This window comes from Hetaerina americana, unplaced genomic scaffold (assembly GCF_022747635.1).
Source record: "Hetaerina americana unplaced genomic scaffold, ioHetAmer1.1.p SCAF_1, whole genome shotgun sequence".
Lineage (NCBI taxonomy): Eukaryota > Metazoa > Arthropoda > Insecta > Odonata > Calopterygidae > Hetaerina > Hetaerina americana.
Genome location: NW_027286069.1, coordinates 71,469,656 through 71,496,602, shown reverse-complemented (window position 1 = coordinate 71,496,602; position 26,947 = coordinate 71,469,656). Strand labels below are relative to the sequence as shown.

At 33.9% G+C, this 26,947-nt stretch overlaps 2 protein-coding genes and 1 non-coding gene across 4 annotated transcripts; 2 read left to right on the top strand and 1 right to left on the bottom strand.

Annotated features, from left to right (window-relative positions):
- Positions 1-325: 325 nt before the first annotated feature.
- On the top strand, positions 326-15,042 carry LOC139686024 (mpv17-like protein). Of its 2 annotated transcripts, none has more exons than XM_071583123.1 (6): positions 326-421; positions 540-699; positions 786-877; positions 3,702-3,814; positions 5,393-5,463; positions 13,275-15,042. In XM_071583123.1, exons 2-6 carry the CDS (start codon positions 574-576, stop codon positions 13,410-13,412), a joined length of 540 nt encoding a protein of 179 aa, XP_071439224.1. In that variant the 5' UTR covers positions 326-421; positions 540-573; the 3' UTR covers positions 13,413-15,042. The 2 variants fall into 2 exon arrangements, with proteins under 2 accessions (XP_071439224.1, XP_071439231.1); XM_071583130.1 differs by lacking the exon at positions 326-421 and adding an exon at positions 1,113-1,204 and having other exon boundaries at positions 689-699.
- A 7,376-nt stretch (positions 15,043-22,418) lies between these two features.
- On the bottom strand, positions 22,419-22,489 carry TRNAG-CCC (transfer RNA glycine (anticodon CCC)). Its single transcript has one exon. It is a non-coding gene; the product is annotated as a tRNA-Gly (tRNA).
- Positions 22,490-22,712: 223 nt separating this feature from the next.
- LOC139692941 (MAPK regulated corepressor interacting protein 2-like) lies at positions 22,713-26,660 on the top strand. The gene is made up of 5 exons (XM_071591269.1): positions 22,713-22,977; positions 23,118-23,230; positions 23,310-23,369; positions 23,453-23,506; positions 23,821-26,660. Exons 1-5 carry the CDS (start codon positions 22,973-22,975, stop codon positions 23,895-23,897), a joined length of 309 nt encoding a protein of 102 aa, XP_071447370.1. The 5' UTR covers positions 22,713-22,972; the 3' UTR covers positions 23,898-26,660.
- Positions 26,661-26,947: the final 287 nt, after the last annotated feature.

Sequence of the window (26,947 nt, the reverse complement as noted above, 5' to 3'; positions counted from 1 at the left end):
AAGTATAAATAGGAAGGATTGTACATAAATATTGCACATTTTAAAACCTCAAGAAGGAATTTGGTACCTTATAATTACGGTAGGCAAGTTATTTCATTGATGCTACCAATGATGATACTCCCTCAATGTTAGACTTTCAGGGATAAAAATCTATTGGAAACCAATGTTGGTCCACAATATGCATCAAATGATTCATATGCTATTTACCTAAAAATATTCACGGAAAATTACATTTCTATAACTTATCGGGGATAAACACCTCGCATCAGGAAATTCGAATTAATGGCAGGAAAAACAACGGACTGCGAACGAGCGTCAAGAATTCGTCGAGGCCTGGACAATCAAGGGAATTGAGCCGATTTGAGTTGCTGCAGAGGTCATTTCCATCAAGAGATAGGGGACCAAATGCCGTCGACGCGTTGTAAGTTGAGTGGTATCAGCCTTATCTATTTCATCACTTGACAGATTTATCTCATTTGCTGATGTCCTTAAAGTTGCCTTTGTTTTCTTCGTCTCAACGATTGTAACATTCATTTCAGCGTGACAAAGAAAGAAACCTAGGTAGTTGCTGCCATGGCAGCTATTAACGCAGCCAAGAGGATATTCCGTAAACACCCTGTGATAGTTAACTCGTTAGTTTACGGGACGTTATACGTTGGTGCTGAATTCTCGCAGCAAACTTTGACGAGAAAAATACTAGTGAGCGGTCTTGATATAATTAGTAACCATTTTCGCTTCTGAAAGCAGTTTTCTTTTTTCATTTGAACGTTACTATTTTCTTCCAGGTGAAAGATAAACCTCAGCCTTATGACACTGATGTCCTCAAACGATATGCACTGATTGGAACTTTTATTTATCCCAATATTTTATACGCATGGTATTTACTTTGTTTTATTTTGTTTCTAATTTATTTAAGTAAAACACCCTATGATCATAATCAGATATTTTCTGTATTTTTTAAAGTCTTTGTGGGCCTTGTGTTTCGTGAAAATTCTAGTGAAAACTTTCTGTGCTTTGGAATGAGGAATGTCTTTGCAGAGTTGCTTGTCTTGTATGTTTGGTTTGGTTGGATGCGAAATGATCCAATCTCTTCTGCTTTCTGTCACTCACAGAACAATGGAAAGCCTGCCCCTTATGATGCAAGAGTAATCACCCATTATGGAGTCCTTGGGTTGGGATTCTTCCCTCAGGTTTACTACTACTGGTGAGAAATTAGTTCACTGCGGTTGTATATGTGCATATTGTCATAGGAATGCCAGAGCTTGGATAATTGTTGATTGATATTTAATTGTGAGGCTTTCTTAGAAGTTCATGTCCTGGAATGTGGCATGGGTATTAGTCTTGATGTCAAAGTACATGTTGAACGCTTTTGTGGTAAGTGAAACGATTATATGTTTAACGTCTAGAACAATGCTAGTTGCATTCGATTGATTAATATTTTAAATAAAATAATAAATAAGATAATATTTAAAATACAGTATTACTTCTTGTTTCAATTTCAGTGAATTGCAAATTTTCACACAAAAGACAAATTCAATAATGTAATTGTTTGTTACTCCTGATTGCATGAAGTGTAAATTGCATGCTAAATACATCAGGCATTTAAACTAATATGGCAGTAATGTAGAATCGAAATAAGAAGTATATTGTTAAAGAGCTTGCCTAATCTGAAATTGGTTGTGTGCCTCTTCAGAGGTGTTATAAACCTGAAATGTGTCTAATATTTAAATAAAAACTTTTTTTTTCTCCGTGATACCCTTGTTTTGCTTAAAGTTCTTACCCTTGGCAAAGTATGCATCTTGGGTGTAGTTGGTTATTAGCCCTTTGATGCTAGGAGTCACTAAGCATTCACTACTTAAGCTACCATGCTAGGAAATTCGTAGTAGTAGTAGTAGTTTTGAGGGGAGGCGACCGACAGCTAAGGTCTACTATCAGGACTACTACCAGGAAATTCGTATCAGTCACAGATATGTTATGAATTTTCAAATAGTTGAGGTGTAAGAATCTTAGTGTATGTAAGTAAAAATATTCAGCCCACCTAAAATGCCTGAGAGGAGGGTTTATTTTATGGAGTGTTTACTATGAAGGCTGTGGCTGTGATGTAATGTTCACGGCGTAGCCACCAGTTCAATATGGGGCAAACATAAAAACCATGGGCTAAGAAAAAGTGGCTTCAACATTATTCCTTACAAAAAAATACATTTCATAATAAATATCATGGTCTATAATGTTAACTAATCAGAGTGCAGGAGTCTTCTTTGGTATTACATTAAGTAGTTACTGTGGGAAGTAGACATAAAAAATTGATTTTAGAAATGTTTTCCTCAGATCAATTGTAGCCTAAATTATATCCTCTCCTAGCATTTTGCTAATCGTGCATTGATTGCCCTCAGGACTTTATCTTCATATCTTTATGAGATTCACTGTGACAATTACGAGCCAAATAACTTATAAAAACGAAGGTTTTAAGTTTGAATTCAACTCAGGGCTGGATTATCAGTTGTGTTTCATGTGTTAGCTATGTTGCTGAATGAATCTAGCATCACAGTTCATGTATGGTGATCGAGTCTGCCAAGACAAATCATTATACCCTCTTTACTCAATATATTTAGAAAAAATTTATTTTGGTCATTGTGCTGTGGGCATGGTGAGCTTTCTGCTTTGAAATTATGTTATGCATTGACATCCTATGATTTATTTTTTGAAGTAACTGAATGTGATAGCATTGCAATGGATAATCAATTGCTTGAATGTGGATGGGGACGAGAATATAGTATGGCTTAAAAATTGTGTGATACAGCATGGAACTGTTGAATGTGAATTTCAACTCATTGGAGATGTTTTAATTCACTAAGTGTGAGATATATTTTGGTATTTAATGCAGGGTTAAGAAAATTGAAAAGGAGTATCTGCTGTAAATCCAGTAATTTAACAAGGATGAGTGTGATTTATTTATTGATTTGTTTACATCTTATATGTGTTTATGATAAATACACAGAAACCCAAAATGTAACATGATGTGTAATTGCAATAGTCATTAAATGAATTGTTGAATTAAGGAGAATATGGTTGAATTTAAGAATTCTAATGGGATATGTGCCATTTTGTCGGACTGGCTCAGATTGATAATTTTCTGGTTATTACAATATGAAATGCGTAATTTCAAATAGTGCCAGGGATCATGTCCCATTATAAAAATGTATCTTTTTTATGCTCCATCCCTAACTTCTAAAAATAAAATAAATATCTACTCTGAGTAATTTCATTCTTATAATACAAATAAAGATCAATAAGCAGATATTTTTTCACAATTTATGAGCCTAATAAATATGAGTAGAAATAACAGTTGCATTTGATGCCTCTTTGAAGATATAATGATTAATAATTGTTGATATGTTTAGGCTATTGAAAGAATGAATCTGATGCATGTTTTTTCTATTTTGATTGATCAAGCTTTGAATCAGCTGCTTTCTTAGTGTGATGCATTTGTCTATGCTTTGGAAAAAAATCTCCATCTCCAGTCACATCTGCCATTAGGATGAAATCAGTGAATTTTATATATAGAAAATTTTGCAAGTCCTCACAACATGTATTTCATTTGTTCACCACATAATATTACATGAAACATCCTGATTGATCAAGTTGAGAATTATTTTTCCTGTAAGCTTAACTAATGAAGGGACTATTTGTAAAATGTTTAGGTACAAGTGGTTAGATGGACGCTATGTTGGAACTGCAGCCAGAACTGTGGTCAAGAAACTTTTGTTGGACCAGTTTGTACTCACTCCTCCATTGCTTGTGGTGTTCTATGTCAGTAAGTAATTTATCTCAATGGAAGCTTTAGGCTCATTATAAACTGTAATTGATGCATAGTGGTTTTTCTCTACTCTGCCCTGATTGGTTTGACCCTACATTAAGATCACCTATTTACCTATGCAAGATGTGTCAAACCTTTTTTGAATCCTCAAGGGAGAACAATATATTTATTCAAGGTGCTGAATATTTGTAATTGAAATAAAAAAATTCTTGGCGAATTTTAAAAATGGAAGGTTCTGTTATTGAAGTAAGTGGTACATTCTCACAACAGTGCCACCAAATAACTTCAAAGTTCTCAGACCCCTCCATACGTTTATATTGGAATAGTGTAAACAGGCATGCATATAACAAACCAAAAGAGTACATTCAGAATTCTTCTTTTCTTTCCCCTCTCACATTATGATTTTCCTATTCAATCACATTACATTACAAGAATTATCTCTTTGTCCCTAAAATACTCCAGAATTTTTTATATAGCTGAAATTATAGTTACTCCTTTGTACTGTTTGGGTTGTTCTCATAATTTGTGCCAATGCCCTTCTCTCCATCTCATTTATATTGCTCTCGTTTACTTCTTTGAATTTCAAGAAACTGTGGGAGATGCTGGCACTGTAACTTTTAACGGAGTCATCCACTAAGTGTGCATTGCAATGCAACAATATCTGAGTGTAAAAAACAAACGTGCAAATGATTTTTATCCTCTGAAATTGTTGCATTGTAATGCACACTTAATGGATGACTCGGTTAAAAGTTACTGTTGCGGCGTCTCTTGCAATTTCTTGGAATTTGTCAAAGGTAAAACACCATTGTGTTTAAAGTTGGCCTTAACATCGGGGGCTGTAGTGCTTTGTGCACGGCTAGGAATGCCTGTGACATAGTATGTGCAGTATTTCGTCTTAACATCTTGTTCCTTCAAAGCCCCCAAATTTTTGGAGTGTAAGAGGATGCCTCAATAGCTTAACTGGCTAAAGCACTCGGCTGGACATCCGGGTTTATATCCCAGTCAAGGCAAATGATTTTTACACACGGAAATTTTTGCATTACTAGCTTGATAATTGACGGATCATATCTTAAAAGAAAACATCCACTTACATTTATTGCTTAATTCACTTCATTCTACTTTATAACTTTTATTTGTTCAATCATTTTTACCTTGCTCCAATCTGTCCTATTGCAACAAATATTTGCTGTAACTTCATCTTTACTGAATGTTTCTATTTTGTGTATATAATACCTACTGCAGCAAAGACATTTTGGTTAATTCCTTATGTGAATTTTTGAATTAAAAACTGGAATGGGTACTCTTTCTTATTGAAATGTTATTGGGTTATGCAGTAGTTAAGTTCTCCGTGCTTTATAAATGAGCTACTCTTTTTCTTCTGCACTACAAAGACAATTTTTCAGTGGCACAGTTCCAGGATGAAGAGGATTATTGTGTTATGTTTTAGTCACATTGTTTAAAAGGTTAACCTCAATTCGCTTATTCCTTTGTATTCAGGTATTTTTTGCATAAATGTATATTTAATATTGTTTTAGAGGGTGTGGTACTTTAAAACTTTGGTGTCCTTCTTTACAGGCATGAGTGTGATGGAGAGAAAAACTGATTTGTTTGAAGAGTGCAGGAATAAGCTTCTACCCACTTTTAAGGTTAGCCATAGCTTTGTAATTCCTTATATATTATTATTATTATTGGTATTCTACTGGTTAATGTAGCATTTTGGACATAACCTATGTGAAGATACAGTAATATTTTCCTGCCTGTACTGGAAAAACAACCTCACATCAGATACTACAATAAACACTTCTTGATTTCTTCGTAATTGTTGTCTCCTTTCATTATGTCCAATATGCCTATTCTTTGCCTACTCCTTGCTTGCCTGCCATTTTCCCCTCTACCGCAGTATTCAACATACCAACGCCAGTCAAAATGCTCTGTATCCTTCTTATCCATCTTGCCTCCTTTGGATTTCTCCCATTAATCCCCTCTCCTCCATAATGATTCTTGGTCTTTCCTCGTTTGTTTTCCTTTCTGTCCATTTCAGTTTTTCCATCCCTCTCCACACCTGCATTTCAAAAGCCTCCAATCTATGCCTGTCAACTGACTTCAATTACCATGTTTCCTCACCATAAAAAATCACACTCCATATCAAAGATTTAACGAGCCTTTTCTTAACATGCTCAACATTCCTGTCATCAATGCCCTCCTAGTGAAAGCTTCCTTGCCAAATGCAATCCTCCTTATGCCCATACTACTATGACTATTTTGGTTCGAAACACTTCTGAGATACCTGTAGGTAAACTGTTCCACCTGCTCTATTTCCTGGACTCCTAATTTAATATTTAACTTAGCTTTTCTCTTTCATTAAAACTGCAACCCCTTTGTTTTGTGTACATTTATTATCATTCCATACCTATTTAACATGCTTTCCAATACCCTCAGCAATATATGCAACCCATTGGCTGACTGGCAATGGCTTATTCATCTGCAAACCAAACTGGTTTTATGAATGGTGCACCGACTTTCATTTCTTCCAATGCCTCTTTAATTTTCCACAGACTTTATTTCACTGTATGTGTAATATGGAAATCAAACAATTCCACGAAGTGAAGCCTGAAAGTGTAAAGTATACCTCTCACAATGTTTATAACTTCTATGCAACCATCGATCATTTCTCCTAGAAGCAATGCAATTTTCTGCAATGGATTTAAAGCATAATTTTGAACTACATAACTACCACCTACATAGGGCTGAATATAATTTTTTACTAATTTTTTCAAATGGAAAAATGTAGTGAAAAATTATGTTCAGCCCTATTCCTTTTAAAAAATCTTGCCAACTATTGTAATACAGAAATATTAATCCTTGTATACCATGGTAAATTTGAATCGATAGCTCGATATGGCATTGTCTGCTGGGGGAGCTCAGCACATGGAAACATCAATAAAATACTCACACTTCAAAAACGGGCATTAAGGATTATATTTAAACTAAATGCAAGAAAATCCTATATGGAGTACTTCAAATGCCACTAAATCATGACCATTCCCTGTATTTATGTGTATAATGTGATTTTTTATGCCTGCACCAAAACCCCTTCGCTGGTCAGAAATAAGGATGTTCATAAGTACGACACCAGGGGTAAGGACAATCTTCATAATGACCATTGCAGAGTAGCAGCATGACAAAAAACCCCAGAAGTTTCAGGAAGACTGCTCTTTAATTGACTTCCCGAAGAGTAAAATGAATCCTCCCCAAGGAAATAAATTCATAAAAATGTTGAAAAATTTCTTTTTAAATAATGTTTTCTATAGCGTCCGAGAGTACATAGAAAGAGTCAATATAAGGAATTTTGTTTTCTTAAATCTTTAATATTCATATTATTATCATTAGGTAATCTACCGGTTAAGGTAGGTTTTTGGATGGACACAGCTCCTAAATAAATACTCCTACTCTACATCAGGTCCCTCTTCATCTCTGAGTACCTTCTTCATCCCGTCCAACATCCCTATCCTGTTCCTTCCCTTTCCTCGTTTACCCAACATTCTCCCCTCTATCACAGTCTTCAACATCCCACTGCCAGTCAATACCCCCTTCATCCACTTTTCCTGCCTCCATAAGATTTCTCTCAACAAACCCCTGTCCTCGCCCACCATACCAAGTACTTCCTCATTTGTTTTCTTCTCTGTCCATTTCACCTTCCCCATTCTTCTCCACACCCACATTTCAAAAGCCTCCAATCTACGTCTATCCTCCTGCTTCAATGACCACGTTTCTGCGCCGTACATAGCTACGCTCCATATCAAAGTTTTTATGAGTCTTTTCTTAATATCCTTACTCAACGTCCCTGTCATCAACTCCCTCCTCCTCATGAAAGCCTCTTTGTGTAGCGCAATTCTTCTCCTTATGTCCCTACTACTTTGACCGTGTTGGTCCAAAACACTTCCGAGATACATAAACTGTTCTAACTGCTCTAGTTTTTGCCCTCCAATTTTAATGTATAGTTTAGCCTTTTTCTTTCTAGAAAATCGCATAACCTTTGTTTTATTAATATTGATTCTCATCCCATACCTGTCACACTGAATTTCCAATTCACTCAGCAATGCTTGCAGTCCTTTGACTGACTGACAAACTAAAGCTTGGTCATCAGCAAACTTAACTGATTCTACGAATTCCCCACCCAATTTCATGCCTACCTCCAGTTCTTCCCATGACTCCTCAATCATTTCCTCTGCATACAGGTTGAACAGCAACGGTGATAATGGGCAACCCTGCCTTACACCTCTTCCTAACACTGTCCAACCGGACTCCCCATTCCCCACTCGCACCTGAGCAGTCTGAGACATGTACAGGTTGCGGATTAGCCTCCTTTCTCTCCAATCTATTCCTATTTTCTGCAATATACTCATTAGTTTTTCCCAATTCACTCAATCCAATGCTTTTTCAAAATCTATGAAATAGGCAAATACCTCCTGGTTGTGTTCTATATTCCTCTTGATTAATAATCTCATTACAGCAATGGCATCATGCGTACCTCTCCCCTTCCTAAACCCAAACTGATCATCCCCTAAGTAATCATTTGCCCTACTCTCAATCCTTTTGTTTATGATCCTGAGAACCACTTTAGCTGCGTGGGATATCAAACTTATCATCCTGTAGTCCTCGCATGATGTAGCCTTTACAATACTCATATATTTTATGTACATTATTATTCCTATGAATTTGTATATATGTTAATGCACCTATAAATGTAATTGAATCTTAACAAAGCTCTTACAATTATGTATTGTTCTATGGCAAATAAATCTATCTATCTATCTATCTAACATTTTCCAGTGGCCACCCTCAAGTTAACCAAGGATGAGAATGAAATAATAATAAAAAATTTCCATCATATGACATGGAAATTTGGAGAAATAAGAGACAGCTCATAATGACTTCACGAAACAATTTTTTTCTGAAAAGTATTTGCCAATTTCTTCATTCTACTTAACAAAATTAATACTGATTCTTTGCTCTTTTAAGTGCTAATTCATGCTTTAACAATTGAAATTCAACTGAAACAATCCCGTGTCAATTGCTTCTCATTTTAATCCTTGCCGTCAGTTCCTCTAACCATTGGAATCTTCCAGAAAATTGATAATAATAAGTTAAGCAACAAAAGTGTCATAGCTTAAAATGTCTGCACTATAAAATGGAAGAAAAGTTTTGAGGATGCCTCCTCAAGCAGAGGCTACATTTCCACTTTGTTATTTTACTTGGAAGTTTTTAAAATAAAATTTTTCATGAGTTTAAGTTGAGAGGAATGAGTTTTAGAGAGGGAAGAAAGGAAAAAGGTTGAGGTCATTGAAAATTGGCGACAATTCTTCATGAGTGTTAGTGGAGTAATCTACAGAGATAGGGGAGTGGGAAAACAAATAAAGGACTGACAATCAGCTGAGGTTATTTAGAGGTTAATATTTGAATGTAACTATTACACTGACTATGACAGTTTATTGAGAAGATTCAGTAATGATTTCATAAAAATCTTGAAGAATTCTGAACACATGTCCAATCACAACTCCTCTGGAAGATGCCATTGAAAAGGTAAAATGACAGGAAGATACCATGCTACCAGAGAAGTTTAAAGATACATACTAAAGAGTTGATATTTCTTTGGAGTGCTAGCAATTCAAATTGAAGGGTATAGTAGTAAAAAAAAGAATCTTCCAAATCATCAATCCTTCCCAAAAATGGTTTTACATATATTTTCTCCATGACACATTCAAATACATGTTCACCTTTTTTGAAAATTGTTTAGGTATTTTTGAAGATAAAGTTTCCTGTTTTATTATCCTGCATCAGGGATTAGTTTTCTTTGTATTATACAATTTGGTCAGAGATTATATACCCTTTAGCGAAGAAAGAAATTAAAGGAGGATTAAAAGGAAAATATTTTGAGAAAGAAACCCGAGAGAAAGTTGAGAACTTGAATGATATTTGCATTCAATGGCTTTAAGTTGTTTTATGCAAAATTTGGCCGATAGGTGGCAGTTGACTGAAAAAGAAAAAATGCAATTGCATACAAATTGCAGTGGACTTGAACAATTGTAGTAGTGAAAGAAGTAGTGTCATCACACCCAGTTAATGAAATTGGAGACTTTACATCTAGTGTCATTGATTTTCATGCCGAATGTTGATAATTTGTTATGTTGAAAATTTCAAGTGTGATGTCTGGAAATTATGGCTCAAGTTCATAAGTACATACTCCAATAAAATACTTTGAACATGGATAGAATAAATTTTAAAATTTGTCAGACTTAAACCTATCATCATATCCTGGTGTGTCAGTTCACTACATACACGATTAAGTGATGGAGTATGTGAACCAGTATAGTGGCATTTACTCTAGTTCCTTCAGAAGGGATACCAATGTGTTAATAATTGTGAAAATGAGCCAGTAGTATTTCTAGATTTCAGTTTTGTTTATGATATGAAAGCAGAAATGTGCCCGAATGAACCTGTGAAACTATAAAACTCGGTAGGAAAGTCTGCATGTGGCATGCATGCTTTATATCCTTTGATAGCTATTATGTCTGCTGACCTGGAAATGTCATGGAATTTTGTGTAGCATCTGGAAAATGTCCCAACAGACTCGTAAATAATTCAAATATATCTAAAATAAGCATGAAGTCAAAAATTAGAAAGAATTTCTGTCATTCTATTTTATCTCTGAAGACAAATATCATGCTTTTTGAAATGGGCTTTTATTGTTGATATCTATCTTGAAGCCTAATTTCTGAGACAGGTCTGGGGACATGCTTTATTAATTGGCCTTTTTGGTTTAATTTTTGGAAGAACTTTCAATTGCATGTTGAAAGCACAGGTGTTTATGTTTGTAAGGGAACTTGAGGTCATCCAATACATGTAGAATGAAGTGTGTGTCATTGTGGTAGAATCAGCCTTAATGCCATCAAATATTCCTCAAAATGCAGTAGGTCCCCACTTAACAATGGATTTTGGATGAAATAAATTAGCTTTATAGTACAATTAATGAAGAAGCTTGTTGTTTATAGTTGAAAACTCACATTGCAATTGCTCTTGTTCTTTGAAATTACATATAGGATTTAATGTACAATGGTTCCTCTTTCATCTGCCTGCAGTACTGCTAAAAATTTATTTGTATGCTTTATACTTGTTATTGATGGAAAGTCACAGGACGTTAGAATTACATCTTTTAGAAATCTTTCAACTCCTGGTTAGTGTATTTGTGAAAAAGTTGATGCCCTTAAAAATTATGAAATTTCAGATTTACCGATTTCTGAAAAAAGAAGTACCAGTTGCTCTATTACAAATTGCTCGTGAAACACTACTTGTGTGCATATTGCATTTATTTTTCAAAAGCTGATCGTTTAAATTGTCTACTATACAGAATTATGTTTGTTATTGCCGCCATACCCCATCACACACTCTTGTAATGATGCGTGGGATATTTTCAAATATACTTGCTAGAAAAATTAATTGTATTTACATATCCATTCCATAGTAGTCTACCTGAAGATTGGTCATGATAGGTGAGGGTATCTCTCTAACAAACCCTATGGTGTTTGAAATCCATGGTAGGAGGGCTAGTTTCTTTTCCCACAGCTTTCTACAAAGTTCTGACAAATAGAACCAGAAAATCTCCCTGCCCAGATATCGGAAGAGTTGGGCATCACCTGGGATTAGAATATGAGACTCCAGTTGTTAGCTGAACTTTCTACCTACTAGCCTACCATATCTGAGTTAAGCATATTACTCTTGATAGAATTACCCAGTGAAACAGCTTAAGAAAAATGGATAGTTGAAGTAATGTTGTCATATTCACTTTGATTGACAAAAGCTGCACATATTCAATAACTTTATCAATTTCTGAAGTAATTACATAAAATGCTTTCCAATTTTAGATGGGAATGATTAAAAAGTTCACTTTACACGTAGTATTCCAAAAAGGTTCAATCATTTGCAAAAGAGCCATGTAATTAGTATTAGAATCAAGATTTAGCCAGCCCAAATGGCAGCGGGGTAGTGTTCTCATCTGCCAGCCCAAAGATAAACTGGTTTTTTTTTCTACTTTGGCAGATTTTCCGTCTACTAGGGTGTTTTTAACTGTCTTTAATGTTAAACTGTTAGTAAAAATCCAATGTAAAGGCCAAAAAAATATGGCTGTTTTTGTATTATTACAAAATAAATATATAGATGCAGACTTATCAGAAGCAGAAGGAATAGGAGAGCATGACAAGGATGACATAACATGACTGAAAAATTCCTTCAGTGTCATCTTCTTCATGGTATTCGTGAATTTGTCTTTTTATATTGAATGAAACATTAAAACATCGTTCAAATCATTTTATTGAGGTGTGTAATTGATGTTGTTAAATGTCTTTATTACAATGGATTGACCAATGCCATGATATGGATGAATTTGAGGTACGCTGACCCCACTATTTTAATTCATTGACACCTCCACCTTTTATTTTATATTTAGAACATATTTCTTAGTTTTTTCTTCTGCATTCTACTCCATTTAGAGATGATGGCAATATTCTTCTTTCTTTACGTTTGTGTGTATATTTACTAAATAGTATGTTTTAGATTTCACTTACATTATAGCTAATCAATGTGTTTCATGTTAACTTGCAATTTTGATAATGTACAGTATGTAGCTCTTCATGCAGTATTTTACAATTGCATAGCTATCAACATACCTCTAATTTTTACTCATATATATACTCCAAATATGTATAAGTACTTTGGCAGATGATTTCAATCCCTTGGGAGAGGAAATGATGGATTGGAGGAGATGCTTGAGGGGTTAATTAATTCTATTCATATGTGCATATGTACAATGAGTGATATTGATAGAGACCAGTCGAAGTTATTAAATGCTGCCCATGAAGGGACATTGGCAGGAATAAAAATTCTAACCCACTAGTTTTATTCTGTCATCCTCCCATTCTTCCCCACTCATTTATACTCCATCCACTCTGTCTGCTTGAGTTATGCCCTTTCAATCAGAAAAAGAGAGTTTATTGCGTAGTGTTGCTTTGGAGAAAGCTGGGCATTTACTGGTAGAAAGACTGAAGTTTTGGAAGGTTTTGTTAGAATATGAAGTGAAAAGGTAGTTAAAATGCTACTTATGGTGAAGAATGTGGTTTCAATGCATAGGCAGTAGAAAAATATGAAAGCAGTGAGATTCACTGGTTTGGTTAATTAAAGAGGGCAAATTAGAGCTGAATTACTGCACAGATTGTATGGTTAGAGAGGGCGGGCTAAACCAAGAGAGTTATGAGCGAATGTCCTCCATTCAGCGGAAATTTACTTCCATCACGGGGTAAACCAAAATAATTAATACATTCTGGTTTTTTCCTTTTACATTTAACTTTGTCATTTGGTATTTATATTTAAAATTGTTTTTGAATGAGTTTTATTACTTTTCCAGACCAGCTGTATATTTTGGCTTCCTGCTCAAGCTCTGAATTTCTTGTGGGTCCCTCCTGCTGCCAGAGTCATTTATGTAGGCACATGTGCATTTGCATGGGTCAATATTCTCTGCTGGATCAAGAGACAGGACTACTGAATCGTACCAGTTAAATGGTGGCTGAGTTGATTAATGGAATTCGAAAGCTGGGTAACAATATTTCTCCACAAAACTGAGGATCAATTCTTTTGTGAAAGAAAAGAATTTATGGAGTATATCAGGCATAGTTGTTCCTTTAACAACTATAAAAAAATGCTCCTGTTTTCTTGATGTTATTTAAGTATATATACATGTTTCAACCAATGTACCTGTTTTGCTGTTGATTTTGGGTATGATTTAATATCACCTTTGTTTTCTCTAACTACAATCTAAAAGGATTCATTTTGTCTATTAACTACTGAAAATTTTGATGGATTATAATCATATTGTCACAAACTTAGCCCTTAAACCTGCAAATGTCACAGCATATTTTTAATTCCTCCATGGAAAATGCGGATAACAATTCCCATGCCTTGAAAAGGAGCGTGATTCATTCAGATCCATTTAACACATTGGATAAAGTTTATGCCCTCATAAATAAATAGTATTCGGGTTTTAAATTCCCTCTTGGGCCATTTTGTTATTTTGGTGGTGTGCTGATGTTGCTCAAGATGCCACTCAACTTCGGCATTTGTATTGTGACAGTGTAGCAGATATTAATTTTATTAATATGAATAATCACGTGCACATTGACCGAATGGAATGAGTAGATGAGGAGGCATCAATTCAAGCCTCTGCTTATAATTTCCGTAGATGAAATTATATGTCCCATCTCATTTCCCTCAAATAGTCATGGGAATTAAACATTTTCATTTTCTTTTTAAAAATATTCAGGTGCATAGTTATACCTGTAGATGCTGGTATAAACTGGCTTCTAGTTTAAAAAGGAATTTAGTTCTCAATTACATTTAAAGGATATTTTCAGGTTAAATATTAATGGGGGTGTTAAACCTAATGTCCATCCATCAATTTTCATCACTCTTCTTTTTGATATGTTACATTAAAGTTTAGTTACTTCACAACCTCAAAAGTTATGGCCTGCCATTCAAGTTTCCTGAATATGCATATAATTTCATTCAGGCATATTTTTATGTTAGTTACAGGTTTATATTGTTTTTCAGAGGAAATGAGGAGCTTCATTCAGGAATGACTGTGAAAAGGTAGAATTTCAGCATTACTGATGTTTTGAGATTGGACCCTGGATAAATCTAGAAGTTAGTTTATTAACATCTGAATTTGTTGAGGCTATACACATTGAAGTTTTATGCCACCTAGATTTTTCCTAATTGGAGTACTTGCTTTGTAAACCCCAAGTATTTTTTCAGATACAAATAATGGTTTGACTAAAGACAATCATGAAGGTAGTAGACAAATTTCAATAATTGTTAATGTTTGATGCCTATAAAGAAAGAAAGTTCAGTGATAGGTATAATACGGGGAAAATGTAGAAATCATTACCATTGCCCTTAAGTAAAGTGTGTATTTCAGTTGTAGATAAAATAAGTTTTCTGTAAAGCTTATTTGAAAAAAAAGAGAATGAAAATGTGATACAGATAAATAACATCATAATATAAAAGCTCAGCTAAAAGGTAAATGGAAGAAGGTACATAATTGACATTGTTTCACACCTTTTTTCAAGTACGATTTTATCAGTGAATATTTTTTAATTTATTTTGTCATTTAAATTATATTTTGGTCCCATTAAGCATTTAAAAGATCTAATCTGCATTAACATAAGCTATTTTAATCTTTGCCAATATCCTGCAAGCTATGCATTTATGAAGTATCGTCAGCATTTAATGAATGTCTGAATGATTAAGTATCATATCTACATAATTGAAAAGTTAACCTATATTGGGATGTTGAATTTTTAAAGTAGGACCTTAAAACTGGAATGAAAATTTCATGCTTTGTTACAACTTGTGCTCATTTTATGGGCAGTGGTAATGGATACTCATTTAAAAATAAATCCTCTAAGTGAAAACACAATTTAAAAAAAATATTTGTTTGGATGGCAAAATGAATCTAATGATTTTAATTTATCGTGTTCATCAAAGATGATATTAACTCCTCCCTGTGAAGATATCGGCAAGGATGTATGCGACTGGCATATTAAATGAGATTTGAATGGAGCTTTAAGAGGAAAGTACCACCTATTGCAGTTGAGAGAAATTTAAAGTATTTTTATCGTGAATGGGTAAATATGAATTGGGAAATATTCAGCAGCAGATTTTGCTTTGACTTCGATCTGAAGTATATAACTTCATTTGTTAATGGTTCAAAGGCTTTTATTTTAGTTATTAAATGTAGATACTATTTATGTATATATATATATATATATATATATATATATATATATATATATATATATATATATATATATATATATATATATATATATATATATTTATTCATTGCTTGTCTGTTTGACTTCTCTGCTGGATGAAGCTATCTGGAATTTCTGTTCCTCTCTCTTTCTCCCCATTTTACATTCCAAATGATCACCTGCTGTTGCAAAATACTTTTCTTGCATGTGCCAAAAAGATGGAATCTAGACATTTTTGATCCACTGTTTATCCAACAGAACAGTCCCAGAGGTCTTTATGCTCCAGAGGAATTATAAGTGTTTTAATCCAAATAGAAACCATATTTTTTTAGACTTATTCTTTTTTGTGGTGATACTGGTGACTTCTGAAACCCCACTGAGCTCTGAACTTCTGAAATCAACTGGAAGTTATTCTCTGAACGATGGTGTCAAAAATTGAAGCATAATGTGGACCTCAAATTTTCATTCACTAATATGTCGTAATTGGTCCTGATTGCATTTTATTTAACATGAGTTGTTGAAAGATCAGTTTTTCTCTAGAAGAAGTGGGTAGTCTATTTCCATTCATCCCAATGTCTCTCATTATGAACTAATAAAATCTCAGGAGTCACTTTTATCACTTAATGGACCAATTTGATTTCTTTATTGAATTCAGTTAATTATTGAAGTGTTTGTTATCATTGTTTTTCAGTTAAAAAATCATTTAAAAATATAGTAAACTGTGATCAGCCTACTTCCATAAATATAGTATTCTTGAAATTTGATGTGCATTGTTTGAATAGGGTTGTTATTACAGTTGTTTTATACTATAACTGTAATTACTTTGTATGGGAAAGAAATATAATTTCAAGCTGTGTATGGTATTTAGGATAATATTATACATCCCATGGTTGAAAGTGATGGTGATTTTTCAATAACACGAAGTACTTGTGTTTTTGAGCATTGTGATATTTGGTTCTTTTTTAAAAAGTTAGCTGGGAATTTCGCTATACATAATACATTTTTCATATTTGATATAGTACTGCATAAGGCATAAAAGCTCCTTGTACACAAGATAAACTTTTCAGCACTGCTAATTTTTTTCACTGTTGTTCAATAAGTTTATTACTCTCTGAGAGTACCCACTGTTAAAGATATAGTGCCAGTTGTATCTTTATTATCTCAGTGCATTATTGGAAATAGGGTTTCAGTAGTTCTATATATATTTTTTCCTGTATTGTTTCTATTAGAACAGTCTGGCTGGAGAAGTAAATATATGAATATAATAAGTATTATTAGCTATTTTTGTGCAAAGATTTTCTTATGCAAGTACATAAAATGTTATGTAAAATACAGTAAAAGAGTAAATTCTCCTATTAGTGAAGCTTGTCATTGCTGTCCCCTAAGAAAATGCTCAAATAATTATTTACATAATTTTAATGATTGTTTTTAGTATCTTCAGACCTTTTAAACTACAAATAATTGGGAATTTTAACTTTTATACATGTTTATGATGTGGAGAAATTATATGTGATCATCTTATGTCTATCCCCTGGCACAAATGTCTTTTAAAATATTGGTTTTGTCATTATATGCGATATAGTGAGAATTGTTACAATGTTTGGGAATTCATTTGGCTATTATAATGTACGAGGGTCATCCGGAAAGTAGTACCCGTTCGTGCCGTATGAAGTGCTGACGACGCGAGTAGCCGCTGGACGAGGTCAGATAGTTTCAGTGGCTTGTCTGCCTTCTCTGAGCCAAGTTGCGTGACGCTAGCATTGCCTGTGTTGTTTCTGTGATTGTTTACAATGTTTAAAAAAATTGAGAACGCCGCCAGTTGTGAAGTGAGGGCAGTGATTAAATTCCTCAATGCAAGAAACGTTCGCCCATGTGATATTCATCGCCAATTAAAGGAGGTGTATGGAGACAATGTAATGGACGAGTCGTCTGTTCGGCGGTGGTGTCGCAACTTCAACATGGGGAGGGGGAACACACACGACGATGAGCGTTCGGAGAGACCGTCTGTCATTACAGACCAACTGGTGAGCTCAGTTGACGAATTCGTGAGGAACGATCGGCGCGTCACAATTGATGACATCTGTGAGCATTTTCCCAATGTTTCTCGAACAATTGTTCATGAAATTGTTAAACACCATCTGCATTATGCAAAAATTTGTGCAAGATGGGTCCCTCGCGTATCTCAATGAGCTGGCGGCGAAGGACTATGCAGCAGGAATACAGAAACTTGTCACACGTTATGACAAATGCCTTAATTTGCTTGGAGATTATGTTGAGAAGTAGTTTAAAGTATCCTCTTTCAAATAAAATTTTTTATGTTTGTTAATATTTACTTTTGTGTCTTTATTTCACGAACGGGTACTACTTTCCGGATGACCCTCGTATATTGGCAGATGACAGTCTTATGGAGCATCAGGGTTTTCACTTTTAATTGCATCATTCCTAGGACTAGATAAACTCTCTTGAAGTCAGGCAGTGTGGTAACTACTCTGAAAATAGTTGCATTAGTGTTGGTCTACTTGTTTATTTTGTTGTTTTCTAAGGATGTTTATTGGTATTTAAAGATGCTTTCCTTAAAGTGTTTCTCAATGCATGCATATATTTAGAAAACTTGAATGTAGGTATATATGCTGGCTATATTGTGATCATTGTCTGTCTTCCACAGAAATTTTAGATTAATTTTCTCATTGAGTCATAAACTGCAACATGTCATTTTTAATATTTTATGGTAACTATCAATATGTATATTAGATTGGATTAATGCTTGCATTGACTTGGGTGAACACCGTTTGTATTGTGTTTGCATAAGTATGCATATGTGTACCCAATTCTTATTGACATATTTTAATTCATGTCAGTTACAAACTCAAGCAAAAAATTAGAAAGGAAATATCATGTGAAATATCAGGATATCTTCTCTGCTCAAGTATCTGTCTTCATCAGATGGTTTTGGAGAATTTTATTTAACATCTCTGTCCATTTATACAAATTAACATTCAAATATTTCTGTATACTTATGATCAACATAAATCGAGTCTCTTCCTCTTGTGATCTGAAGGGGATTTACTGTGTAGTTATAAATACAATCGATACAAAAAAAGAATAAAAATTTAAATGTGTAAGAGATCAAGTTGTAAGACTTGATCACATCAGGGACTCTGTCAATATTTTATGTATTTAATTACTCATATATAAGTTTTCTCAGAATTATATATTTTTGAGCAGTATGATTTATATTAAGCACTCCTGTTTAGATGTATAAACAAAATGTATCTTTCAATTTAATTTTCTTTGGTCAACTAAGAGAAATGTTGGTTATGTGTGTTGTTTTTATCCTTAAGTCTAAATGCAAGCCATTTAAACTGATTTCTTATCTTAAGCAAGGCTGTTTCATTGAATGAACTCAATTTTGGAATGTATTTACTGTTGTTTTGAGATTAAATCTATGATACCATGAAGGAAACATTACTATGTGGTGAGTGAAAATTGAGATAAACCAATTGCTGGCTTGAAGGATGAAAATATTTACCTATATAATAAAATTTTGCATGATGAAGGTTGCCTTCACTCTCTTGAAATGTGTCTCAATGTTGACCTAAAATTGTTTATGAAATTTACCATGTGATTATTGAAGGAAATAGTGTATATGCATTCATGGATATGGTCGTGATGCTATATTTTGATTGTAAAACTAGTGTGTTGAGTCGTACTTCATCTAAAAAGTTGATGGAATGCATATTTTTCAGCATGTGAATGGCTTGTTTAACTTTACACTTATATTAATTGACGTCTTTGACACCTGTTATTGTTAGAAGCCATTCCGGAATTGTAGTCCAGAGTAACTATATTTTTAACCAGCACTAAAGAAATATGAATGCTCTACATTTTAAAAGGTGCTAAAATAAAATTTAGCAGAATTTATAAAATTCTGCTGTATATATCCATCCCGATGCATATCAAATCTGATCTTCCACTTGAAAATTATTGAACTTGGCACAGCATTTCACTCATGCACAGCTTAAAATTTTTACAGTTATTCAATTTATCTATTCATTTGAAATTTTCTATATTGCAACAAAGTTTTATTCCACTATTGGCACTGAATTTTCTCGCTACAAAGTTTTTGATTATTTATTATGTAAGTCACTGTATCATTGTAGTTACCTGCTCATAAGTCAGTGTTATCTGTGTAAAATTTAATGAGAATGAATTGCTGGAATTTGAATCAAATGTCTTCCATTATACTGTACATTTGGTTAGTGCTTATGAAGAAAAAATAAAACATTTTTATGTAGCAGGCATTTTTATTTACCGTTTGAGTAAAATGTTATAAATTATGTCTTGATTATTCCTAGAAGGTCTATTGATAATGTTGTTACTTCTTTCAAAACAAGTTTTATTTGAAAATAGGCCTTTTTTTTGGTGGTTGAGAGCATTATTATTACGGCTGCTTTTGGAAGTTGAAGTGCATAACATCATGTGAAAAATCATCTTTGTATCATTCGCGAAGGTGAAAGCAAGTTAATTAATTCAAATTTTAATGACATTCATTACAATAGAAACAATGCCTGTATCCATCTCAGTATTTTTATAGCTCTTGGGAAAGTTTCACGTCTAAGTAGATGACTTCAATGGGTAAAAAAACCTTAAGAAAGCTAAGCAACTAGAGAATCTCTAATTTGTTGCAAGCATCTATAAGGAGTTAGTAGTGTGGTGTGGGGAGAAGCTATGACAGTTTCCAAGTGTTCTTGTAACAATGGTAATTTTGATGATTAAGACAATTTGAGGGAAAAAACATTATTTTGAATAGGAAAAAGTCTTAATCATCCATTCCACTTGTAAAATGGGAGTTGGTGGAGGCTGCTCAAAGGTTGTATGTGCAGTGCTGATTTTTAATGAGGCACACAGCACTTGTACTATTTTTCCATTACTACTTGTACTATTACTGGTCCATTACACTTTCTGTACCTGTCGAAAGATTAGGAGAATTATGTGATTTTGTCCGATTATTAATGATGAAAATATTTCATTGTACATTAGGTGTAGTGACTTCTGGCTTTTATAAGCACATACAGTAGCATGATACAAAACTTATATTATGCATTGAGACAACCCCATCAATATAATAGGCAACACTGGAAAAAATTTGGATTGGTAGTTCATATCCTATCTCAGCGGTGCATGTGTGTCGTCATGAACTAGTTTTTATACTGTGTCGTGTTTATGCCACTTTGACATGATTTATAGCCATTCAAGAAGAAACGAAATTCATTGCAAACCAATAATTTGAATTTGTGTAAGAAAATAATGATAAAGACATCAATATGGAGCATAGTACTTTATAGATGATAGACCTGGTCTTTGAGGCAAGACGATGAGTAAAGATGGGGGCTATTGAGATGTAGGTGTGACAGGGAATGAAGGAAATAAGTTGGGCAGTGGAAGACAAATGCTATGGTTTTAAATAGGTTGGGCAAAGAAAGGAAGTTATTGGAAGAAATGTGATAAAGGCAGAGAAAGCAAATAGAGGACATATTGAGGGGTAGTGGGACATTGCAGGTCATGATAGAAGGGAGAATGTTGGGAAAGTGGGTATGAGGAAGAACAGAGTGAATCTTTCAGGCAGCATGAAGACAGGAGTAATGAAGAAATGAGAAGTTCCCTCAATACTTAAAAATAAATAGTTGCGAGGACAGGAATAGAAGGGAGGAAATTGGGAAGCCGGGTAAAGGAAGGGAGACAGCATTTTAGACAGTATGAAGATAGATGAAAGAAAGTAAAAATCAATAAGGAATATCCTGATAGATAGTCATGATGGGATCATCTGAAACCTGCCTTTAAAATAGGCGGAATGCTCTGATTGATGAAATATGAAAAAGAGGAAAATCTCCCACTATTACTTATGATTTTTTTGTGCCCATTTTCCATTCTCCTAGCATAACAGGTATGATAATAATTAATTGCAGACACCATAGAGTGTAATAACAATATTTCATTATCAAATATTTTTTTAATATAGCAGTTGATATAAATGCCCAAACCCCATGTTTTTGGTCTCTAGAAAGCTGCTTTATTTTATACATATTTGTTTTTACATGCTTGGTGAAGCACATCGTAACTCCCAGTAAAGTGAATACAAATAAAAGAGTTTTCAAATAACCCAATGAAATTGGACTTAACATCTAGCTCTAGAGTAAAAATTCAGGATGCAGAATACCTGTATAACTGCAGAGGAGGGAAAGCCTGAAGGAAGGAGCATTGGATTTCAAGAATTTCACCAATTAGGAAAAGATTTCCTGAAATCTTGTTTCAAGTTTCCTCCCGTTGGTTTCAATAAATGGGGAATAAGCTTGGATAGGAGAATGGAGGATAAGAATGAGAGTTCTGTGCCATTAAACTTTTTGCTGAGTAATTGGTTAATGAACTGTAACAAGGGAGGACTTTTCAGACAGGCAAAGATATGTCTTAGAAGACAGTGTTAGAAAATTGGAAATGGTACAAGTACATCAGAATATTAAATTGTTCATCAATTGTTATACATTATACCAATATTTTCCAGCAGAGTAGGGTATGCTTTGCATTGGAAGTCACTATCTGCTGCTCAGGGACTAACTGTAAAAAAGGCCCACTTCTTAAATATTTTAATTTGCCTCAACAGCTTTCGCACGAAAACGGGTATTGCAATCAAATGCTTTCACATTATTACTGAAAGAAACAAAAAAAATATAGGGAAAAAAATGTGCACTGCCCGGGAATCGAACCCGGGTCGCAAGAATGGGAATCTTGCATGATACCACTACACCAGCAGTGCCGTATGAAAAAAGATGGGAAACGTATACATTTTATATAATATATTAAGGTGAGTGGCATTGCTTTTTAATTGTTAAAATTTAAATATTTTAATGTTTTGATTTTTTCCCCCCGAGATATTAAAAAAAATTAATTTACGAGGGAATAAATATATTCATTTCAAGGTCATGCGGAAACAACCACCGCGCAAAATTCCCATGATACTTTGCAGGGTGCTGTACTAAGCGTATGACAGCCTGCGTTGAGGAAAAAATAAACACCTTGTGGGTGTCGAAGTAAACAAGTCTATCGACTGAGTTTTATGCACTTTATTCTGAAAGAAGTTCCTGTTTATAAATCCAGAGTACTTTTTATATTGTTGATAACTATTGTTGCTGCAGTTTTATGGCTTTGCAAAGATCATTAGCCAGGATACAACTGGGAAGTCTAGTGTGCTACCCGCTGAAAAACTTTGTATCTTCAATAGGAAGATATTCTAGCTGAAATGAGGTAGGGAATGATCATTATTAGCACGTGTAAAATGCATGAGATTCTTGGGGTTCTATTTTTTAGCGAAATTTTGAATTGTCATACGTGTCCATGAGTTTCTTGTTTATGTTGATTGTGATTTATTGACGTTTGACCTATAGTTACCCGAAACCCCAGTTACAATCAATGAATGGGAAAAGACTGAGTAGTCAAAGAATGCAGCAAGAGAATGTTAGCCCTCAACATGAAGAATTAATCAAGTATATTTATGAATGTGAGTGTTACCATTTTCTTGAATAGCTATCTATTTTGATTTATATCAAAACTTATTCTAATGATGATCTCATTTGCAGCGTGGAACAAAGTTTCTAGAGAAGCGGATATAGGGCAAAATGGATCTAACAGTAGTAAAGGTATTACAAATAGAGAAGATAGAGCTGGTGGTAGCACGTTAATTTTTGACTGTGTTAATACCTTATATGATGTTTTATTCTAGGAATGCCTTCAGTCTCCTATTATGAACCTCGGGAACCCAACCCGCAACTTAAAGGTACGGAATAAGTTTCAATTCATGACTCAAAATATGAACATCTGCTTTAATTAAATCCACTGTAAAGAGTGTATGTGGCACAGAATGCACGGCATGTGCTCGTTTGTTCGATTAACTATCATTAAATTAATTATTCACCGGTGGATAAGTCCTGTCACACAAAAATAATTTTTATTTGTATATATTTTTGTTATAAAATTTCTCATATTCCAAATTAAGGTGGATAATAATAAAATAACTAATCTAGTTGCACTACGCGTATTATTGTGGTACTGCATTTTCATTTAATAACACCATTCCATTTAAATTTACAGATTTTAAAGCCTTTGACTTGGAAGCATGGTGGGGGCAACGGGTGGTGCAGAGTATAACTGGCACTCAATCAATGTAAGAAAAACACATGGCCTGGAAGAGCACAAGGAAGTGGAACTTCATGAGGGGAAATCTTTTTTAATGCCATGTGTACTGCTGGACGAAGCCTCTTTTAAGGAACACCAACAATTCATGAGCACATAAGCACATGATATTTCAAAGCGTACAAATTGAATCATTTAACATTAGAAAATAATCTCTCCCCTATTCCCAAGTAGATGAATCAATCTTCAGTATTGCCTACAGAACTATACAAAGGTTAGAGGTGAAGTACCACTCTGTTTTCCTCAGGCCTGCCCGTTTTGATTGCCAGGTAGACATGTTATTTAAATGTGTCAGAATGCTAATCAGTTTGAAATTTACCATTCTAATTAAAGCCCTGCATTCATTGAATGAGTCACTGTGAGTACACTGTCACTATCATACTGAAGGCCACACAAATTATGCCCTTTTATTAATATTTATTTCATGAAACAAAGCAGAACATCACAAGTGGTGTTTGAAAGTTTATAGCCCATTTTTCTTAGAAATGTGATTGTTCTGTTTTTTTTTATTTTTTAATTTTTTTATCGTGTTAGAAACGTTTTTGGGGCCATGTTTGGCATCCTTATAAAATACCTCGATGTTTTGCATGTGTAGTACCTTTGGACTTATATGCCAATCATACAGAACAGATCATTGAACAGCATATTTTGATTGCTTAAATAATGGCCATTAAATCTGAAATGGTACGTATTAAATTTTGTGCTGTCAATCATTATATCTTCCCTGGCCAATTACTTAACATTTCTAAAATTATTTATGGTATGATCCATTTCAGATTTTGATTGTTTACCCTTAATGCTAACATTCCACACTAGGACAATTTTTTCTTTTTATAATTTTAATCTCTGAAATGGCATTGCTATAGTTAATTCTGTTCAATGTTACCACTAAGAAGTAGCTAATGGGTGAAATGAGTAGTCATTTAATTATTGAATTATAGATTATTATTTAAAAGAATAGACTTTTTATAGTTTGATCAAAACATCTACAACTATGTAAGTTGAACTGTAATTCAGACATTCTGTTTAATGAGAATATGCTTTATTTCCTCTGAGGCAATTAAGTTTGTTTTCATCTTGTCGAACACATGCAATGGGACATATTTTTGGCACCTCTCATTGTCATACATCTTTTTCCTAAGTGTTTTCTGTAATTGCCATTTAAGTGAAAAGCTTATGCGAGGATACTATTTTATAGTCATTGTTTTCAGTTATTTTGTGAAACAATGCAATTATGCACTGTCTGATGAGATATCATAATATGCATTTTGATATTTTCAGTTTATGATTTAAATGACACAGATGACAATTTATCTCCTTGAAGGTACTTTTACTTTGATTTGTATAGTTACTTAAATTGTTTAAAGCTAATAACACTATATGGCTGTGCAAAGGTTGGTTACCTTAGGAGAATTAAGAGTTTCATCCCTGTGTTTTGTAATTTTTATTTTCTCAATAATCTTGAGTCATAAGTGTTTGTGTTTAGCTCAATTTCATGTGGATACAGTGTGGACTAGAGATAGTCAAATCACAATGACATGTCAAAGAATTACTTGCTGGATGCTGTTTTGGTAACAGATTTCCAGATGTGAAGTGTGAAGCAATAATTTTCTTTCCCTTGTGATGTAAATGAAAAGTCATTCCTGGAAGTGATCAGTTCATATTTATTAGGCAATTCTCAGGTCTTTGACAAAACAGGTATCTATCTGAATGACTGAATGTATAAAGAATTGGTTAACTGCTTCAAAGCATTCACAATTCATGTTTTTATCATTTTGCCTTTGTAATATTTACAGAAGCACTGGAAAGCAATGAGTTGCACAAAATCCAACAGTACACTATAATTTTTGCTTAAATCAATAAGTCACCACCATGAGACTATTTTGCTTATGGTTTGCGCATTGAAATCATCAAGGTGCTTAATTTGTTTGAGAGAGAGAACAAATTACAAAGTCAGCAGACCATGAGATTTCCACACCATCACTGCCTATTTTTAAGAGCATTCCTCAACCATTTCATTTAGATTAGCATTCAAGAATGCAGGGGGCTAACTTAATTTTGTTTTGAAGGGCTGCATCAATTGGCTGATGCATTCATAGTTTTCCACTTCCTATGCTGATTTCCTCTAGCCTATGATAAATCCCCAAAGATATTTATGAAGCCCAACTATTTTCCTTTGTTTTACCTACTCCAGGAGTGCGTAAGGGTCATTTGGACTTAGGATTGACTGATCTCCCTAGCAATAAATGAATTGTCGGGAGTAAGTCCAGATGATTTGTGTTTTATTATTTATGCAAATCTGATGAAAATATGTGATTGAGGCTTTTTTCATGCCTCTATCATTGGATATTTAAATGTTTGGTACAGTACCGAAAATGAATGCAACTTTGTAGAAGAGAATGCTTGGGGTCAACTTCCCACATAAATTTTAATTGTATTTCTTTCGTGGATTCTTGATGCAATTGTAAATATTGAATTAAGTCATGTGAAAATTGGAAATTGTGACTGTGAAAGGAATTTGGATACATGATTTTGTGGGAAGATCCCTATGAGGTCTTTTTCTGATGAAGAGTTTACGTACTGTAGGCCCCTGTTGCAATGTGAAAATCTGTTTTTTTACTCTGACCTAAACTGAAATTCGACTCGCTGGCTATAGAGATCTTTGTAGATGATACTCTATGCCTGTTTTTTCAATTGATAATGAATTTTATTGAAAATAAAAGGTTTTACCCAATTCAGATGGAATATCTTTTTATTTCGATGGTACCCTACTATTTGTATGTCCTTTACTTAAAAGTATTGGATTAATTATTCGTAATTTTTTAAATAAATTTTTAGGTGATTATATGGAAGTACTTGAACTCTTGTAAAATATTTTTGTGATCAAATTTACCAATCTCTCACTAAGACTTTGTGGCTGTACTAATTCAGGAAAAGATTTCTTGTTGGAATCTGGAAATACATAAACCATTAAGGCTGTGTGGGCTTGAAAAATGAATAAACTTTTTAATGTAAAGAAATTGAT

Excerpts from the sequence above, each read along its gene's own strand:
- LOC139686024 (XM_071583123.1), top strand. The coding sequence starts at position 574 with ATGGCAGCTATTAACGCAGCCAAGAGGATATTCCGTAAACACCCTGTG. Across the intron at positions 700-785 it reads CTTTGACGAGAAAAATACTA|GTGAAAGATAAACCTCAGCC; the intron begins GTGAGCGGTCTT and ends ATTTTCTTCCAG. Across the intron at positions 3,815-5,392 it reads GCTTGTGGTGTTCTATGTCA|GCATGAGTGTGATGGAGAGA; the intron begins GTAAGTAATTTA and ends CCTTCTTTACAG.
- LOC139692941 (XM_071591269.1), top strand. Across the intron at positions 23,231-23,309 it reads AATCAAGTATATTTATGAAT|CGTGGAACAAAGTTTCTAGA; the intron begins GTGAGTGTTACC and ends TCTCATTTGCAG. Across the intron at positions 23,507-23,820 it reads ACCCAACCCGCAACTTAAAG|ATTTTAAAGCCTTTGACTTG; the intron begins GTACGGAATAAG and ends TTAAATTTACAG.